Source organism: Sylvia atricapilla, chromosome 9 (assembly GCF_009819655.1).
Source record: "Sylvia atricapilla isolate bSylAtr1 chromosome 9, bSylAtr1.pri, whole genome shotgun sequence".
NCBI classification, from domain to species: Eukaryota; Metazoa; Chordata; class Aves; order Passeriformes; family Sylviidae; genus Sylvia; species Sylvia atricapilla.
Window position 1 is genome coordinate 21664732 of NC_089148.1, and position 15633 is coordinate 21680364.

At 39.6% G+C, this 15633-nt stretch overlaps 1 protein-coding gene across 7 annotated transcripts in view; it reads right to left on the minus strand.

Annotated features, from left to right (window-relative positions):
• Positions 1-5626: 5626 nt before the first annotated feature.
• ARHGAP29 (Rho GTPase activating protein 29) overlaps positions 5627-15633 on the minus strand; it is a 46865-nt gene continuing 36858 nt past the window's right edge. For 2 of the 7 annotated variants that reach the window (XM_066325229.1, XM_066325236.1), the window contains 10 exons: positions 14095-14261; positions 13412-13540; positions 13141-13239; positions 11482-11645; positions 11046-11234; positions 10767-10904; positions 9554-9786; positions 8787-9093; positions 8511-8619; positions 5627-7558 (listed from right to left, as the gene is read on the minus strand). In XM_066325229.1, coding sequence (XP_066181326.1) covers positions 6663-7558; positions 8511-8619; positions 8787-9093; positions 9554-9786; positions 10767-10904; positions 11046-11234; positions 11482-11645; positions 13141-13239; positions 13412-13540; positions 14095-14261 — 2431 coding nt within the window. In that variant the 3' untranslated portion in view covers positions 5627-6662. The remainder of the gene's footprint in view (positions 7559-8510; positions 8620-8786; positions 9094-9553; positions 9787-10766; positions 10905-11045; positions 11235-11481; positions 11646-13140; positions 13240-13411; positions 13541-14094; positions 14262-15633) is intronic. The other 5 variants (XM_066325233.1, XM_066325231.1, XM_066325232.1 and 2 more) reach the window with 5 other exon arrangements.

A 15633-nucleotide genomic window follows, 5' to 3' on the forward strand; every position in this document is an offset into this window, starting at 1 on the left:
GTGGTTTAGCATGGATGTGAAAAGTTTTTTTTTCACAAGGAAGTTCTAGCACGGATTGTGATTGACAGCTTGGCTGACGACTGGGAGTGTTTCTACGCCTCTGGAAACACAGTCTTGAACAAGTTCCGGTGACTTTTCTCTTTCCTTTTCTGGCCACCAGAAAGGTAACACCATCTCGTGAGTCAAGGTTCGGGCTGGGGCCCCCCGGGGCCAGGGCTGCTGGGCCTGTGGGACAGGGGCCAGGGCTGGCCGTGTCCCCTCTGTCCCCTCCCGGCCCCTCCGATGGGGACAGGAGGAGGAGGAGGACTGCAGACCAGCATCTGGCCCTGAGCCAGCACCACGGTGGCCGTGCTCTGGGCCTTGGTTGCCAGAGCCGCTGGGCCGAAGGAGGAGAGACTTTTAAGAACTTTTCTCTGGAGCTCCAGGGAACTGATCCAAGTTTGAGTTGCTTTAGATCTGACCAGGGGTGGAGGAGTTTTTGTCCATCAGTGTTCCTGAGCCTGTGCTCTCTCTCTCTCCCTTCCTCCCCCCACCATCACCTGTGGCCTTGGAGTTCCAAGACTCCACTGAAGAGAAAAAAAACTCCGGGCAAAGATGGTGGTTGACCTCTTCTCCCAGGCAAACAGTGACTGGACAAGAGGACATGGCCTCAAGCTGTGCCAGGGAAGGTTCAGGCTGGATATCAGGAGGAACTGACTGAAAGGGTTGCTCAGGGAGGTGGTGGAGTCAATATCCCTGGAAGTGTTCAGGAAATTACGGGACATGGTATTTACTGCTATGGTTTAGTTGATGTGGTGTTTTTGGTCAAAGGTTGGACTCAATGTTGGAGGTCCTTTCTAACCTCAATTATTCTATTCTATGATTCCATGCCAACCTCCTCTTTTACAAGTGACTTTTATCTAATTTATGTTGAGCATATGTTCATATCACACATAACATCCAGCCTGCTTCAATCTAGACGGAGAAACAAAGTTTCATACAGCCACAGATAGAAGCTAATTCTGACTAACGGCAGTGCAAAGCAAAGAAACTAGGACTGTGCTGCTTCTCAGCTGCAAACTGTGTTTAGGCCTTACCACAATGTGTGAGGCAAACAGATAATTTAATTGTTTTATCCAGCAAACAAGCATTTTACCTCTAAAATCCTAAGGAAAGTTATTTTAAGAAAACGGATCTCTTTTTGCTGTACACATGTTTGCTGAGACAGCTCTAACAGATTAAACTAATCTCTCCTAATTAGATTTTTTACATCACAATTGGATGATGGTAGGGTATATTTTGTTTTCTATGGTCAACTACATCAGCTGCTCCTGTGACCCATTTCTGCTTTTTAGCTTTACAAAGGAATCTTCAGAACTAGAGAAAGTTTATGCAGGGCCTATCACTTTAAATGGGAGGGTAAAATACAGTTCAGCTTAAGGAGCACACTGTACAATTTCACCGTAGCTCTACCCAGAGTCATCACTATGACTTAGCTATTTCCTAAAGATCTGAAGTTTGTTGCCAGCAACAACAAAACATGAGACATTCCACTTACGTATCAGAACATAAAGAAAGCAGTAAGTGGAAATAGATGTTTGGTGACAGTTCTTGCATTATGCCTACAGTAAATATCTCACAATATAAAAGTTCCTGGTGACGTGCTCCATGAGCACTTACATGCAATACATGGGGTAACATGGCATGTGTGTTGTGATACCCCCTTACCTCACACACATATGCCAGAGTTTTAACAGCTGTTTTAAATATCAGAATTTTGTTTTCTTATTTCCAAGCTTCCTGACTTTTGACTAAAAAAATCAAGTCTGATTAAGTGCTATTTGTCCAGCAAATTATAAAAACATCCCCAGTAATATCTCTAGTACCACATGCAAATATTTCTCTAAAATAAGGAGAATTCAAAAATTACCTGAAAATATAGCTTTGAAAATATACACAATTGGGTGCATTGGATGTGCTCATGGGCCAGCACTTCCAATGTTCACCAATGCTTTCCAGCACCCAAACCATTTTCTAACCTGTGCGATATTCTTAGGCATGTAGAAGACCATGTCCCTCGACACAGGCTCACTAGAAAGCTAACACAATTAATGCTAACACAATTCTGCCTAGACTAACTGTAGGAGTGGGTGTGTATAAATATATCCTATATCAATAAACAGATATATCTATGTGTGTGAAAAGAAAACAACACAAACACAGGTTGGGGCTTTCTGAGTTAAGGTAAGTTTTGCACCCAACTATCTCAAACAACTGGGGAAAACCCAAGCTGAAGCTTTTAAGTTTCTTGCATATTTCAGAGGCCTCTGAAATAAGTAAGGAGTAATCTGAAAGACAAGAAGTTCTGTCAAACCAGGATCAAATGATAAAAAAATCAGAGAGACTAAGAAAAGGCCCCATGGAGCTTCTGTTTGAAAGGTGTGTTTCTATGAATCAAAGACAATCACAGAGAAATGTGGAATCTTAAACAGATTCCATTCTTATGCAAACCCAGCAGTGGGCTAATCACCCCAATCTGTGGATAAACAAGTACAAAGCAGTGGAAACACACAGAGCATGTTTTTACTTCTGGCATAATTCAGCTTACTTCATATAGACAATGTTCTGTCATCCAGCTGCATAAGGCCTGAGGAGATTGGATTTTCCTAGCATATACCTTCCTCAAACATTTAATGTTTTGGAAGGTTTAGGATAGCTTTTTCTTCTATCTATGAGTGAGACATCTTGCAAGGGTCTCTTGGATCTCTAAATTATAAAAAGAATTCCCCTCTTTCTATGATTATAAATGGGCATGCACATGGGCTTGTCTCCAAAGAATCCTTCTGCAAGACTTATTTCCATGAATAATCTAAATGACACCATTTGTAAACATCAGACATTCCCTGTCCCTCCCCCCCTCCCCCTTACTAATGGGAAATTGAAACATTGTTCTATTTTCCCAACGTATTACCTGTGCACTGGCAGGTGGGATGGACAACAAGAGCAGCTCTATAGCGAAACAGTGGGTGCTGAGGACCCAAGATCTATGCACTATTTCCCTACGGGTTACTTCAGATGAGCTCTAGGCACAGACTGAATGCACTAAAGGTGCATTAGCAGCTGCAATGCATCAGGTATGGCACTGGAACACACATTCCAGTTTAGTTTCACCCACACAGAATGAAGTTGATGTGCTCTGAGATCACTCTGTATGGTGAGCCACAGTGGTAAAGTCACTCAAAAAGTACAAACACACTCTGAGCTACCAATGTTACCATACCTGTGCTGCCTCCGCAGAGTGTTCCGTGTCAGCTCTCAGATTAGCTCCATTAGGCCTCTGCTACACGGAAGCTAAAGAGGTCACAAATTTGCAAGCAAAACACAGACTTCCTACACAGAAGCAACAAAAACCTTAAAAACTTAGCACAAAAGCTTACCTCATGTGCTGAAAGAGAAAGGTTTCTGAAGAAATGTTCAGCTTGGCAGCAAAGAAACACATATCTTAGTTGCAGTTAGCACTCACAGAATAACACTGCTCAGTTGTAAGGAGATTGTTTTAATCCCCTGCTTGATACAGAACAGCTCAATCTGCGAATTTAAGGACTCTTGAATAAAAATCCTCCCAAATATTCAATATGACCTACCCAGGCACAATCAAGGCCATAGTAGATGTTGATATTTCTGTATTTCTTCACATCTGAACAAAACCTGTATTTGAAACCCAGTTTCAGAAGGGTGGTTCTGGTAGCATCAGGGGCCCTACTAAACAAACAGCTGTCATGACTAATTAGGTCAGCGACTTACAGAAGTCGGTACTGTGCCAAAGCTTTAAGAGGGATGAGGCAGCCCATTACGACTTCAGAAAATGCAATTACCGAACAAATCTGACAGCAAAAGGTTTCCTCCCCAGAACTCAAGCTGCAGGGTTCTGGCACTTGGCGTGACCCAGAGCCTGTCACCCGGGGCAGGTGGGTAAGACTGCTGCAGTTCCATCGGCGTGAAGCCCTTTCAAAGCAAGACCGAGGAAAATCTGCATCTGAACCAAAAGAAACAACAGGAACTAGCCGACACGTTTCCCATTCCAGAGGAAACCACAGTACTTTCCACTAGGCTCCGCGGCCGGCTCCTCACGCTCCCGCGGGCGGCCCCGGCCCGCGCTCCCTCACAGGGCAGGCACCGCCCTCAGTGTACGGGCCCGAACAGAAACACGGCCGCAACACCATCCTGCAAACGTCCACCAAAATTTTCCAATTCAGAAGTCACACTGCGGCCCTGAAGCCGTCGCCTGCCAGCCTCCCCTGCAGGCCCCGGGGCCGGCGGGAAGGCTCGGGAAGAAGGCCCGGGCCCGCCCCTGCAGCCACGCCGGGCAGCAGGGTTGTAATTCTTACACGGCCTGCGAAGACTTCCATTTCCAAAGTCGTGCCTTTGCTACTTGGTTTGTATTACATAAAAACAGTTGAAGGCATGACACAGCTCGGACACGTAAATCATCTTTTGAAATGGATGTTTCCCTTGAAATAACATGGGGTTGTAAAACACCTACAAATCCCCACACACGGACACCGGGCCCTGCGCTCCCCGCTCCCGGCCCAGCCCGCTGGCACCTGCGGCGCTGTGGGAAACAAACACATCAGAAAGAGCTGAAATCTTTCGGACTAGCAAAATATGAAAGCGGATGTTACATAAGAAGGAGTATGGCAAGAGCCAGTAATAACTGATACTATGACTCGGTTAAGAAACGTTTGTCTGTTTCTCACAGGTCAGTATTCACTGTTGTAATTCTCTATCTCAGGAGCCTGCTCTGGGGAGTACTAGAGACCCTCCATCACACTAGCCAAATAGCTTTATTAAATTAAAAAAATATTAAATCGAGAAGTTTAATTAATTTCTTAAGCCATTACCATATTCAATGCTAGACATGCTAAAACATTTACATATAGTGAGATAATAAATTTAATGATAATTCACAAATGATTTTGCTATCTTGTGGTCCTAATCAATATTGATCCTTTCACAATCGTACTATGAAGTTATGCTACACTGTCTTTAATGATTCATTAACCAGTTGCAGGTATATAAGTCCACTCTTCTATTGTCAAAATAAAACAAGTTCCCATCCATGTCAAGAAGCCTTTCCACATACTTTGTTCAGCAACTCCCAACACCATTCTATGCAGACAGCAGCACATGGGACTTCCAGCTTTTCTGTAATAAAAGACAGCTCACCAAAGAAATTACCCTGAGCACAGCCAGAACCATCCAGTGATAGGATGGCCTTTGCCAAGAATGCAAGTCCTGCTTCCGTGGAAATGCGACAAAGAATCAAAGTCCAACGTTGTGAGTTCTGGAAGTAAAAATCGGATTATGTCCACCAAACAGAGCGTGGGATTTTATCTGCGGTGTTTTGGGAAGATTAGCAAAGGTAATGGTGTATTAAAGTCCAGTGTATTTCCTGTTGCAAAAACAGCAAAGTGATTCTTTGTATTTGCTGTCCTTTGAGAGTCATCTTGGTACTTATATCACTAGAAAGTACCATGCTAAAACAACTGTACAGTATGCAAGAAAGGGTCCTGCTAATTGTAATCCCATAAAGAAAAGCGTGCCACCCCCTAACCCCAGGAGAGAGATGCAGGAGAGTACTACACTATTGTGAAGGCCAAACATCTGTATTTTAATAAGTTAGAAGAAATCCAGATATAGAAGCCATAGAGTCACTGAAATGTTAACATGTTAATATATTTTAAAGCAAATGTAACATGGTGTACACATAAAAATCATTTAATACAAAGTGAAAACCATTAGATGCACCTACTAATGTTGATTTTTGGTTATCTTTAGCTGTTTCACAGAAATTTGGAAACAAAGCTCTTCATTTCAGTTACACCAGGTTACGTGGTGAAACTGATCTATAGCAAACAAATCACTGCCTCGTCATTCACCTGGGAAAGACAGCACCACGGCAACTGTGTCCAGAAGGGCCCGCAAGTGAAACAGGCTGTGCACATTTGCCCCACTCGCTAAGCTATACAAGAAACCAGATGTGAATTGATTGCTGCTTCTGAATAGTAAAGCTCAGTAAGTGCATCCCTGCTGTACAAAAAAAAAAAACCAAAACAAAACAAAACAAAAGTGACAACATAGAAAACTGGCAACAGATAACCATGTCTGCCTAAAATATACACATATGATACATAATTATGGCCATGCTGGCCAGTATGTAAGCCTGTTCAAGAGCAAAGCTTTAATTGCACAGATTAGAAAAATGAACAAATGCTTTTACAGAGCAAAGCACAAGCTTTGGTTTATGCTTAAGACAGAGAACATTAAATCTTCCATTTTTATTATAACATCTATTAAGAAAAAATAGCTGTTTCTCTATGAATAAGCACTCCATTCCACACAATGAAATGAAGCTCAGTGTCTTATTCAATGAACCCATTAACTGTTTCTAGACTGGGAATGTATTACATCTTTACTGAAAGCTACTGAACTACAAAAAGTTTGACTTATTTAATTCACAGTTCCCCAGGTCTCCCCCCATTTTTAAAATGCTGCATATATAAAAATAACTCAAATATGGCACAAAAGTGGGATTCTCAAGGAAAGGCAAAGGTAAGGAGGCAAAGGGAAGCTTCCACTGGCAACATCAACAAATTGCATATAGTCCAAGAGGAATTTGCACCCTATACAAAATGAGCTTCCCTGTGTTCCAGTTCTTGGATCCTTTTTGGCCTCAGTCTGTGATAAGCAGGCTTCAGATCTGTAGGGTGAGTATCCTCTGTGCTAGATTTCTGTTCGTTTGTGTTTTGTTCAGCATCACCTGATGGAAGTGCAGAGCTCCTAGCCAGTTTCACAGTATTATCATGGGGGAGCACAGAGTTAGCACTGGTTGATGCACAAGCTTTAGCAGAACCTTCGCCATTTTCTTTTAATTTGTTAGAGGGTGGTTTATAAAATGTTCCTGGGGGTGGTTGCAATGTTCTTGGTGCCCTAAAGGCAGCAAGAGGATTAACATCAGGACCATTCTCTTCTGCTGCTGTCCTTCCTGACCCAACAACAGAATATGGCTTATTAGGAAGAATGGCATTAGCTGAACTGTTACCTAGGCTGCATGAGGATGATACAGAACCTGCAGTTGCACTCTCAAGTCCTCGGATCTCCTGGGGCACATTAGTCATGATCATTGCTGTCCTTGCTGTGATATCATACTGTTTGTACTGCTTGTCCCAAGCTTTTCGCAGCATCTGGGTGTCGTAATAAGGAAGTCTGCAGCAGGTATCAACAGCAGGGAGTGCCTTCACCTCTGAGACTTCTTCAATGGTAGGGCTTCTGCCCAGCTTCTCTGAACTTACTGCCCCTGCATTTCGTGAATTTCTTTCATTCAAAACACATGAAGGAAGTATTCGGTCTACAGGCAGGCTGACAGGGCGAGATGCTGGTTTTGTCCTTGGAGCCCGCAATGGAACTTTGGCAATCTGATGGTTGGGTTTCACCGGAAGTAAGTTCATTTTTAAGGAGTCTTCACCTAGAGAAATGAATGGATCATTGTCTTGCTCTGCAGCTGGACTCACAGCATTACCTAGAAACACATAAATAGATGTGACTGGATCTTTGCACTAAGTATAAAGAGAAGTCAACAAGGCTTCAATGACTCCTTGACAGTTGGTATTTTAAAGGGATAACAGTTTTTAGGGATAGCTTGTATACTAGAATAGCCTACTCTAACCAAATGTTAGCATTTCAGTAGCAGTAAAACACGTATTGTACAGCTGTAACCAAAGATAAAACAGATACTTCACTTTTTGGCTGGTGCTTTGCCATCTCTGAATATTTCAGTTTTAGTATGTTTCAGGATGTCACACTGTTGATGTATGGGACATGACTGAACTGGTAACATCAGATGAAAATCAGTAAAATTAAAAGGGATTATGCACAGTTAATCCTAAATGAAGTATGTGAAATCATACCTACATTAAAACAAACCCCTGTAGTAACACAGGCAGATAAACAGAAAAAAAAATTGAGTTAGAATTACGTTGGCAAACCTGGGGTTTTTAAAGCAGAAATACTGATATCCATAATGTTCTGATTATTCTGTCAGACAAATACTCTTTCCAAAGCCTTCTAGTGTAGTTCTAGTCAGTGGCAATGGTACACATTTTGGAGGAAGAGTGGTCAAAATATAAAGTGCTGGCTATTAGTTTACAGCATTGTAGTGGATTTCAGAAATGCAGTCACAGCATAATTATGGCTTTGTTCTGTTTGCTTTTTTTAAAAAAAAGGGAGAAACCAAACCACTGTTATATTCTCTTACCAAATACTTTAAGCTTTGACTCCATAAACACAGATTTCTTAAAAGCCTTTAGAAAGATTTAATTCTCTGCTCTTCTTACAGAAATAAACAGTATATCAAGCAGTGATAAACAGGTTTTATCACTTGCTTCTGTCTATAGTGCAGAGTTCCATGCACTATTATCTAATGCATCCAGGGCTCCTTATTCACTCACACCCAGAGTCAACAGCATACTAACCAGTTACAGATGTATCTACTTCTTCTTTTGTATTCTGGCTATTCTTTGATTCCAAAAAGAGTGCAGCTGTTTCTGAAGCTCTTTCACTTGGAACTAGTTGAACAACCTGCTAAGAAAAGTCAGAGCAGAAGAAAATGAGAACTCAACAGAAAAGGCACTCATCATCAAAAAAATCCCCACAAAGATTTATTAGCAATTTGCTCTGGAATGCTCCAGAATTCAACACAGAAGTTAATACGGCACAGGTAATATTGTAGCAGCAAGAGAGTCACTCACTTCCTTTACAGCAGCAAACGATTTCCTCTGCTGCTGTGACTCCATCTCATCTGCAGATAAAGCAACTCTGACCATACCAGCTGTTTCTTCAGAATGAGAAGTGCTCAGAAGTGGTTTCAATGAGACATCAAATATCTTTTCATAGTATGTTATGAGCAGCTCCACTACCCGGGCCTGATAAGGGTAGTCCACAAGTGAGGACAAAGAAACTGTAGCATCAGTTTGCCGCGGTCTGATGAGAGTTGGGCCAAATATTATGCCAAGGTTGCTGGCTGACATTTTATTTTCATCACACTGCTCTGCAACTCTGTACAAAGAGGGAAAAAAAAAACACCAAACCAAAAGAAACCCCCAACAGTTAAAGGGTTTTATTACTTCAGAAATACTTTTGATACTACAATATTATCTTATGTCTAAAGAGGATAAGAGACAATAAAACACTGAAAGTGAATTTGGTAGGCAGGCAGAATGTTCAGTGCAGACTACATTTAACAATGGCTTGAACTTCCCACACAGCGTGTTTTTATGTCCTATTTGTTAAAGTTATTTGTGGCTATTTGGCATTTCTGGGGTTGGGGAAAAGAATGTCTCTCATTCTAAGGAATAACACGGCTATAGCCCAGTATTACCCATTTTTATAGGTAATCATCAGTTTAGTACATCATCATACAAACCACGATCTGGGAGACAAGGAAGTGAAATGTGACTGAAGAATGGTTATAAAGTTAAGTTTTCAACATCAGTCTGCATTTGAGGTATTTTCCTACCTGTGAAGGTGTCCAATAAGGTACTGAAGAGTGTTATAGTTTGGTACAGGCAGTTGTTTGAGAAGATCTTTAATTTTAATGATGATCCTATTCAGTTCAATACAGAGTGACTGTCTTGTCTTTGCTTTGGGGCTAGCTTGTTTAGCATCCAACTCCTCACTAGCAGTCTGGCTTTCTTTTGCAAGTCCAATGAACTCATTGTAAAGTCGAAACAAAATCAAGGGCTCTGGAAGCTGAAGAAATATGAACATTTCAGAAACACACTTAAACCTGAATTTTAATAATTTCCGTCCTGTTTTTCTTCAACTTTTTCTTGTCTAGCATCTTTTCTCAGATGATGACATTGAGTTAATGAAGAAGGATTAAACAATCTCAAAATTTTTCAAGTCCAATCCCAGCTAACAAAAAACTCCTTCCTATACCTTTTTCCAGAAATAATTTGCTAACCCCTTCCTACAATAGCTCCAGGACTGATCATTTATCACAATTTATTGAAATAAGATTTCAAGACAAAAAAAAAAAAAGATTTTTTCAAAATCACTTAATGGTGATGATCGTAGGATTGGGAGGCTCATCTCTGACAGCCAACATGAGGAAGAGGACAGAACCATGCAGTTTTTTAAGGATTATTCCTTTCAGGGTTAACAAGTTTTCAGAGTGACTCAATAATTTCACTGGGCAACATCCCAGCTTCATTTTTTCACATATGTATTGAAACTGTTTCAGACAATTCAATCATGAAGCTTTAAAGCTCTGTTTTAGAAGAAAACGATGGATAATCCCTCCATAATGAACACATCATGACCATTATGAGTGTTTCATGAAATTTTTGTTAGTAGCAATATATCAGCATCTGTCTGCATAAAGAGGCAAGAACATGAGAATCTTTTAAACTCCACATAAGACAGGCAAATGCACTAATCAGAAAGATTTTAGAAATTAAACACTACTGTGAGCAGACAAACAAAAGATTGTTATGCATATGGTACTAAAAAAAGCCACAATATCTATGTGGAATACATCTTGTAATCCCAGCAGTTTTTCAAGCCCTTGTCGCAGGCTCCATGTGTAAATAAAGAAGCCACTGCAGTTATACAAGGCACTTGCTCAATCTGCTTCTGTAGGACTGCTGAAAAGGGGTAGTTGTTTTGTACTGTACTGAAGAGATATACTACAGCACTTTAGTTTTCCATCTGCCCTCTTAATTCCATACCTGGCGGAGATACAGCTTGAGAACATTGCTGATATCATGTGCATAGAGTTCCGAGAGCTCAACCAAATCCTTTCCATTTTCAAAAGCTTGACAAAGCTTTTCAACTCTTGATTTGGCTCCATTCACACGATAGATGCCCTAAAATTAAAAGGCCAGCACACCTCTGTTTCAATTTGAATGGAGTTGTAAAACACAGATGATATCGAAAGCATTAAAAGCTTCAGAGAATTTTTTTTTTAAGATTGTGGCTTACTTAAGCATGAACAAACTTGATCATACCTTGACATTCAGTGCTCTGCTTTCAATTTCTGATGTACACTTTTTGATGATGAAAGGAACGCCATCAGGAATATTTTTAGCAGCTTGGGCAAATTCCACTCCAAATAAGTGAAGCCTTCCATGAAGTTTTTTGTGTCCACATTGAATAGCTAAAGTCTCTAAACATTTTTTATGGCATGCAAGTGAACACTACAGGGGAAGAAACAAAAAAGCACATGGCTTGATACAATCTGACACCATAGGAAATATTTCTGCTGTTTGTCCCCCCATATGTGAGCAAAACAAAACGTGTTAGTATGGTGTGCTTCTGCTTTAAGTTCACAGTGATTATACGAGCCACAAACTCCAGTTTTTATATAGAAACATAACTCAAGTTTTCAAAACTCCCAACTTTACATAAACCCCAAGCAGCAATTAAAACTGATTTTCAACTTACCTCCTCACATTCGGCTCCATGAAATACCACTAAGCTGTCACACTCTCTGCACTTAGATGGAGCTCGCAGCTTCCGTAGTTTGTGTGTTTGTGCTGCTTTGGACATATTAGCATTTCTGAAAGGTCCTGGAGAATTTGCAGTTTCAGATGTGAGATCATTTAAACCTGAAGAGAATTTCCCCGTTATAGTCATTTTAGTATCTACTATTGGGGTGGTAGTTACTCTGAATTTTAACCATTGTGCTGCAGAACACAAGTCTGTAAATGATAGCAACTATCAAAGTAATCATAAACATTTCAATCACAAGGAGGCAAAATGACATCACAGTTCACATAGCAGAGATATTAACTATCAAACAATCTTGTGTAAAAGCAGAATCAATCATTTTTGCCTTTTTAAGTATTCCATTTTCTCCTGTTTTGTGGCCATGTGAAAAAATTAGGACATTTAATTCCAACTGCCCTGCATCTCAGGCAAAAATTCATGGAAGTTTAATTTTATACTTTTTGAAATCTTGTACTAAAGGATGAAATATTACTTGTTTCGGCCTATAGTATTTCTGAAATACTTAAAAAATATATTTACAGCAATGAAGAATTAACACACACTCAGGGCAGAAGCCACATAAAATAAGTAAGAAAATCACTGATTCTCAGTTTTCTCTAACAACATCAAAATATTTTCTAGAGGATTCTAAAAGTAAAAAGGATAGAACTGGTTCTTTTTTGTCCAAATTTTTTCAGGCAATTTACTTAAAAATGCTATCAACAACTCTGTGAACCAAACCCCTTTGTTTTACAGGTAACAAAGTTAGCACATTCAGTTAACTGCCTCGAAAGCTTCTTATATGCTCAAGCACTGATTAAACAATACACTCCAAGTGAAAGCTTGCATTCATTAACACATTGCCATGCTTTAAGTCTAGATCTGAATTAATACTGTTTACCACAGGCTCCTTCCTAGAAGGCAAAGTATACATTTAGGAAATAAAGACTAAGTAAAGAAATTCCTAAGGGCTTTACTGAGCAAGTGCCACAAATATTTCAAAATTAGTTTATAAGTACTGTAGTTCTGATAATCCAGTTATTCAGGTTTCAATGCCTGTGGCAACATAGTCATTATACAGTCAAAATTCATTTGAAAATTAGAAATGACCTCGTCAAATCTGGGACAGACCTTATTGAACTCACATATCTTAGCTGAAGAGGGTAAAATCTCAGTTTTTACCCTAAACATTTGGATCCACTTTTTTTCCTATTTGCCACTTATCAACTCTATGTATTTGTGCATTTCGTGTCAAAGTTTAGAAGCGATCTTACGTAACTCAGCACCATGCAGCTAAATTTAATTGCAAATGTCTGGAGGGAATGGTTGGTGGATCGTTTGCTTTACCTCAAGAGGGTGAAAACACTAGAAACATTCTATGGTTGCCCATACAGTAACCTAAACATATAAAGACAATCCTGCATCAATTCATTCAAATGACTTGAACATTATTCCTCATCTCTCAACCTCAAGTGGATGCATATTGTACTGAAAAACAATGCTGTTGATAATCACAGCTTGTTAAAGTACTTTTCTTAAGAATATTCAAAAGAAAAGCCACACACTGTAGCAAAAAGCATCTTGTGGGGACTTCAGGTACAGAAACAACATTACCACAGTCTGAAGGAGATGGTGGCTCTCTTTCATCAAGATCATCCGCAGATGACATAGTCCCAGTTGAGGGTGTTCGGGGAAGTCGTCTTTTAAAATCCCCTAGCAGATGAGAAGAATTTTCAGGAAGCTCAAAGTATCAGTCCCACCCAACCGTTCATTTTTCATTATGTGCTCTGCTCCATACTTGCTTATTTAATAATGATGCCTTCATTAATGTGCAACAGAGCAGGAGAAAGACTTCAGATTAGTCTAGCAGTGAGGGTAGCTGTACCTGGGCTGGCAGATGGAGAATCCATGGATCGGGACTCACTGCTTCCCCCTGCACTTTCAGAGTCACTGCACATTCCTCCACTCTGGTTGCCAACTGACCATGATCTGAACGGTGGTGGCCCTCTCACTGCTTTTGAAAAGAAAGTCTGCTAATTCCAAATGTCAGAGACAAAATTTTCCTTTTTTTAAATTGAAAACTAACTGTGAGTATATTTAAAATAGGAAAATTTGCACAAGTTACATGAACATGCAATATAGCGAAAAAACCCCAGGGCATATATTCCTGTAAAAGCTTCAGGAGCTAAGAAAATCCACTTCAGAAACTTGACAATTGTGCTTTTGCAGAAGACCTGCAATCAGCACGAAATTTACAAAACTAATGGAGTTTCAATTGCTAGAGCTAATTGAGATAGTTTAGTCCACTGAGTTGGACAGTACTTGATGTTTGAATTGTATCTTAGCTTTCCTGTTAAAGAATCTAGGAATGCATACAGACAGTTTTCTGTTTGTCCTTATTATGCTCAAGTACATAATGTTTTATGGGCTTTGAACTTTATAATACATTTTTAGCCCTTCAGTGTTACATTTCTGACTGATACACCAAGCATTTTTGTTTTAATTTTACTTTTTCTTTAAATTTTTTTCTTTAGAGACTGAGGTCCAAAAGAAATATAGAAGAACTACCTTGAATATCTGTGTTGCTGGAAGATCTCTTCTCTCTAACCTTCTGTGAACGATGATAAACTGGGCTTCCCACATCATCTAATGTCTGAACAGGAAAATCTCCTGAACACTGAGATAAGTTACCGTGGGATGTATGGATGCTGTTTGTTGATTGCTTATTAAAAACCCTTCAGAAAAAAAAATAATTTAAAGAATGAGTAAGACAGAATTTAATGAAAAGTAATGCTTTTTTTTATCTCTGGGCACTAAAAATGCTACATTTAATTATTATTGATGAACATATGTTTTTGACATGTCATTCATGTCATTCTCATAATTAAATTTAATTCCAAAATTAAAAAATAAAATTACAAGAAGAGTGGCCATTTATTTTCAATTAAGTATGTGAGATTTGAGTGTCTTCTCTCTACCCAGACAGAATCAGCTTTTCCACGTGTCTTCATGCATGATAAACATTATTTTGCAGCCTATCTGTTCATCTGAAGGTAAGAATAATCAGAAGCCATTGTACTCTATGATTATGCTTTCCCCTCCAAAAGATTCTCTGACCAGCTATCAGGACCATCCACCTATAAACACAGAGATGTTCACATACTGTGCTTTTTAAATACACAGAAAATTTGTTAAAGCTGCCAGAGTCAATCCATTTTGAAAATCCACTCTCATTCTAAGAACAGAATAATGTTAACAGTAATTCATGTAAAATGCTGAAGCACCTTGGGGACAAAATGGCCTGCTGGCCAAGTTTAAAAGTCAGGAAGCTGTTCCTTAATCAGTTCTACCCTATCAAGCTTAAGGGAAACAGGGACTGAAAAACATTCAAATCTGCATTTGTTCAAGGAACAGTCCCTTAAATTAATGCAGACTCAAACAATAAAAATGATCAAGCACATGAAGAATCACAAGGCTGTGACAAGGACAATAAAAGATGAGGACAGAGGAGGAGGAAAAACATGCTCCTATAAATGTCAAGCAGTAAACAGCTGAGAGATCACACCAAGTGTTGGAAATCTCATGCTCATCAGTTTCTCAGGGAGCTACATAGTTAAATCCCCCGAAGCCAAGGTTTATGAGTATAGCCTAAATCAGTCTTAAAAGGCAGGAAATTTACAGACAAGAATTAAGAATCTCAGCTTCAACTTTAAATTTCCTGCCTTTTGTTGGTAGAACTCTGACTCAAGCATTCAGTTTTTTGTATTTAGTTTCCTTTTGAAAAACGATGACGACGCTTTCCTGTAGAACTGTGAAACACACAGATTGAAATGGATATTCTCGTGCTTTAGTGCCAAGATAACTATTTTACAACAAATTAAAGGTGGAAATGCATTTGGCATGCTGACACAAGGAGTTGTCTTTGTCTTGAAGTCTTTACTTCCACATTAGCTGGATCTTTCATAGTTTAACAATAAAAACTTCTATTTCATACAGGTTGGAAAAAAATAATTAAGTTATAACATGTCCCTGCAAATGGACTCTGAGCTTTTTTTAGGCACATAGCATGAGATAGAAATCAAGAGACACTTCCTGCCAAAAAGTTGC